The 5,294-nt window shown below is 30.8% G+C and overlaps 1 protein-coding gene across 1 annotated transcript; it reads right to left on the reverse strand.

Moving 5' to 3' along the window:
* Positions 1-4,012: 4,012 nt before the first annotated feature.
* LOC122276840 lies at positions 4,013-4,801 on the reverse strand. Its single transcript, XM_043086738.1, has one exon. The coding sequence runs from the start codon at positions 4,799-4,801 to the stop codon at positions 4,013-4,015; it is 789 nt and encodes a 262-aa protein (XP_042942672.1).
* Positions 4,802-5,294: the final 493 nt, after the last annotated feature.

Below are 5,294 nucleotides of genomic sequence, written 5' to 3' on the forward strand. Positions count from 1 at the left end.
ATTGATATGAGAAATAATTATGCGTGTATTGTTACTATAGAAGTTATGATGAGAATTTGAAAAATGAACGCGTATTTAAGAGTTTAATTTCATCGAAATCAATTGGCCGGTTTGAAGAAGAATGAAGTCCCTTTCATTTTCCTGTAATTGTGAACACGACTTTAATCATATGGACCCGTAAATATTTCTACACGATACAGGCCGGGGCAGCGGGGATGGCGCCTAATCATGATAGCTAGCCATGTGTATATATATATATATTATATTCACGAAACTACTTGAGTAATAAAGAATTTCAACCCTCGAGGATTAATTTTTTGTTTCTCCCATGAAACTATGTAACATCATGGGCTGTAAAGTCATGCTTTCAAACTGAGAGTCTTGAAAATTACATGTATAGTAGTCTTAAAGCTCCTAATATTTTACGCGCTATGAACGAAGTAATATTTTTCGCTTTCAAACTACTCTATATTCATTCTTAACTCTATATATATATATATATTACTGTAAAAAAATTACTTATTTACGATCAGTTATTTCTAAGGAAATTTATATTTTTAATTAAAATAAGTCTAAATAATCTTTTTATTATAAAAAATTAGTTACAAATATCTTTTTTTTTTTTGTAAAAATTCATAGGCATGCATTTGATCATGGTGATAATATTATAAGCAAAAAGTGATTTTTTTTTTTTTTATACATTTGGGAGAGGGGAGATTTCGAAATCTAGATTTTTATTTTAAAGGTTAAGAGTTATATCAATCAAGTTACATGTCTTTTAACAAACAAGAGTGAATATTTTTTTTTTTTTTGAAAGGAAGAGTGAATATTAAACATACGTAAAAAGACCAAACTCTTGCACTATTTTCTCCGAATATAGGACGGTATCTAATTGTCTAGAAGGTTTTTTAACTGGAAGTGATTTTGGGTGGCCTTGGAATTCTCAAATTATCCAAACACAAACAACGATATATTATTATATTCACCTAATAATTTATAAACAGTAACACATGAGGTTATAAGGCATATGGAAATTTAATTTAACAACATTGATATATATATATATATATATATATATTATAATTTAAGGTTGTGTAACGTACGTCGTACGTACCGGTGTTGATTCCACATGACAGTGGACCCATTAATAAAGTATAATATTAATAATAATCCTGATGGTAACTATATACAATAAGGGATATTACACATAATTAGTCCAAATAAAAAAAAAAAAAAAATCATGATCAGGCATATAGTGTTATATATCATTCTAACATCATCTCATTTTCACGATTTAAAATGTTCAAATGATGTTAGATATAAGTTTGAGATAAATTATACACATTGTGAAATTACTATTTATTTCAAAAGTTTAAATTAAAAAAAGATAATTTGGTTGAAAAAAATATAATTTGGTTGGTTCTAAAAGTTACGCATAGATGGTTGTCGATCAACAAACTCATCATGTACGACACTCATGATCGACTTGTCAAACACACTATTAATTAGCTTAAGGGTATGTGTGTGTGTGTGTATATATATATAAGAGGCAAATTAAAGAGGATTTAACAAAATATAAATATATTTACAAGTCTGTTTATCGATAGCTGGTATATCAAATGCATGCACCCGTTGATCAATCGCTGATATGAAAATTTGTAATGATCATCGCTTGACTTGCATAAAAGTTTTGGGTTTTTTCGGTACTACCTTTGTTATGATCAATATATATATAAATAAATCCGAAGTTAAATGGTGCGTTAACTTTCTGAATTTTGGGAGAATTAGTCAAAAAAAATTGTTTTTTATTCAAACAAAAGTTTAAAGAATAAAAAACAGTACAAAACGATTTTGTCAAAATTCAGATCATGCATTTTATCGGTCCAAGAAGCATCATCATTTTCCTATTCATGCATATACACACACGTACGTACGTACGCATGCATACATATAAATATATATATATATATATATATATATAATTGTTGGGTTTTATTTATTTGCATTTTTCTCACATGGATGAAAAATGAAGAATGATCAGGGCCTAAAGTCTATAAAAATAGGTTTAGTCTCTTTGGTAAAGTGCACAATCAAAAAGCTTATTTAGTCACTTTTAATTTTAGTTAAATTCTTCTATTGACCTTTTTTGTAAAAGAAGAAGAGATATGAGTTAAAGTTTTACTTGTGAAGAAACTTCGTGGGGTTATTTGGGATGATGAGAGAAATTATGTGATTGTAACAATTTTCATATAATTTATTTTCTTTTCTGGGTCTATTGATTTTTCTTCTATTTTTGAGAGTTGTCCACTTAAAATCTTGTGTTGTTATTATTTTTCCTTTTTCTTTTTTTATATTCCTTCAAATGGTAGATCCTAGGGGGTAAATTTGGTATGTCCAAATTCTTAACAAGTGTTAAGTGGTATTAAAGCCACTAGGTTCTTTTGGCAGGATGGAATTTTGAAGTGGTAGTGTGGATATGTATTATCTAAGAAGGTTTTGTCTAGAATATTGAAATTTAAGCGGGACCATTGTAACTCTCCAATCTTTCTTGAGAACTTACTTGGTAAGGTACTATTCATTTCTACGGTAAAAATTCATCAAGGCAATCTTAGGAATGGGGTGGAGAAATTGGATTATACAAGGTGTTGAAGAGCAGATCAACCCCTGAAGTCAGCTGTGATACTAGCTACTGGTAAAATGGCTAGTACAAGGATGAGGTTCGGCAAGAGACTCAAAGTCAGTAAATAGAGATACTGCTATTAATATTAATGTTGTGTCTCTCTTTATAGAAAAATGGATATGTATATCCTTATGGCATGCTGCTAATTCTCAAAATTACCATAATAGAGGATGTGTCAATGTTAGTGAGTCGACAAATTTGTACGCAGGTATTGATTTGGCATTGATGCAGGGTATGTGGTGAAAATTCATATTAATGACTGATAAATTTACAGGAAAGTCAAACGTGAAAGTTACACAATAATTTTCAGTAAGATTGTTTTCGATATGGGTTGAAGTGAAATGCTTGTAATTGGTTTATTCTGAATGAGTATGCTTTTATGGTGGAGCATGATAGTAGAAGTTATGAAAATCTTCATTGAAGTGGAGCATGGCTATGGGACTAGTCAAAATCGCAAGGTGGAGATTGTTGGATTTTGCTCATTTGCATTTTTTCCATATGAATGGAAAATGAAGAAGGATCAAGGCTCAATGCCTATAGAAGAGGTTTAGTCTCTTTGGTAAAGTGCACCAGTCAAAAAACTTATTTAGTAACTTTTAATTTAGTTAAATTCCTCTGTTGATCTTTTTTGTAAAAGGGAAAGATGTGTGAGTTAAAATTTTGTTAATAAGAAAGATTTGTAAGTGTATTTAGAGTGAGAAGAGAAATTATGTAATTGTAACAATTTTTCACATAATGAATTTTCTTTTTTTGGATCTGGTATTTTTCTGCTTTTTTTAGAGTTTTTCACATAATATTTTGTATTGTTATTATTTCTTTATTTTTCTTAATATTCTTTCAAATAATAGATCTTAGGAGGGGAATTTGGGAGGTCAAAATTTTTAATATATATAGAACTCACCCTAGGTAGGCTATATGGGAGATAATCTGAAAATTACGTGCAAGTATTGTCGACTTCATGTATATTACAAGCATATATATATATATATATATATATATATAAGATAAAAGCCTATAAAATGCCGTTAATTAATCGATTTAGAGGATGGTTGAAGATTAAAGTAAAAGAACAGTTAGAAACTTTGTAGAGAGAAAGACAGCCCTACATGCAATTAACAGTCCAAAGCGTACTTTACACAAACCATTGAAAGGTCATTACAATAAAGTAAAACACAAGTTAAATAAACAAAGAAGACAAAAACTACAACTTTTTAAGTAAAACGCAAGCAACTGTTTTTTTCTGAAAATCTAACTGCTTCGATCTCTCCATATTCATATTATTCGATCTCTTTTCTCTGGTATTTAAAATTTCGCCGGAGTACTTTCTAGTTTCTAGTTGCTCCGGATTTGTCTATTAACTCTCTGAATAAACTCTTCAACTCTTCTGTTCAGTTCCTCAACGGACATGGTTGAAAACTGATCATTTTCTTCTAGGTTTGGTTCACGTTTTGCAGTCTCTATACCGATCCTTCGAATATCGTTATTGCTTTCGTCAATCACTCCTCGTCTCGCTTTCTCCGACTTAACTCGACCAACGGTCGGTCTTGAATGAATCTTGTGATCAGCTTTCGGAGGAAGGACCTCATACCTCTTTTCTTGCCAATCCTCATCATGATGATTATGAACATGATGCTTTTCCGAACGATCTGGATTGGTCACACGAACCTCATGCGGAATATTACTTTCTGGGAACGAATCGCTTTCCTGACTTGTTATTTTCTTTTCATGCCAAACGACAACCTCTCTGATCTTGGGACGATTGGACGTGTCTTTACAAACAACTTCCGGGTACTGTGAAACCAAGGATGGAACACTAGTTTTAACTTTGTTAGGCATATTCATGTACTCGTCGTGAAGACTTTGTTCCTCTTTGGATGAAGAGTAAGCACCATAGTCAGCAGCAATGATGATGATGAGAGTGTTGGTAATGAAGAACCAAAACTTGGTGGTGTTGAGCAGGGTGGAAGGAGACAAATTGAAGATATAAAATACCGAAATGTAAACAAAAGTGAAGAGAAGAAAGGCAAAGAAGGACATTCCCTTGGCTTTTCGAACATATGATTCTTTGGAAGATTTATAGAATGAATGATCTCCCACTACATTTGGTGCTGGTTTGGTCATGTTTAAGGAAATAATTAAGGAAAAGAGTTGAAGTTTATGAGAGGATCGAGTACCTGAGGGGGTGGTGGGGCTTTGGAGCTCTTGCAGATCCTTTTATAAAGTATAGGAGTTCCACATGAAGAGGGCTTATGTATATATAGGGTTAATCAAGTGGCTAATAATTGAACTAGTCAAATTACAGATAACCCCGCAGCTTCTTATTTATTCCTAATTAATTAAAACTTTGTAACCTTTACCAAATATTTTCTTGGGTTTTGGGTGAACATAATTATATTTAAAAATAACTTTATTTGAAAAGTTTTACACTATACATTATCTATGTGTTATAATTTAATTTAAAAGATAAATTTTAAATTTTAAATCTTATGGATAAAATGAAAAATCAGATTTATTATTCTTAACACCATAAACAATATATAATTTATCATTTTTATCCTTCTATATATTTAAACACACGAATATTGATCATGTATAAATATGCATGTTAAATTAA

Source organism: Carya illinoinensis, chromosome 9, assembly GCF_018687715.1.
Source record: "Carya illinoinensis cultivar Pawnee chromosome 9, C.illinoinensisPawnee_v1, whole genome shotgun sequence".
Classification (NCBI taxonomy): Eukaryota; Viridiplantae; Streptophyta; class Magnoliopsida; order Fagales; family Juglandaceae; genus Carya; species Carya illinoinensis.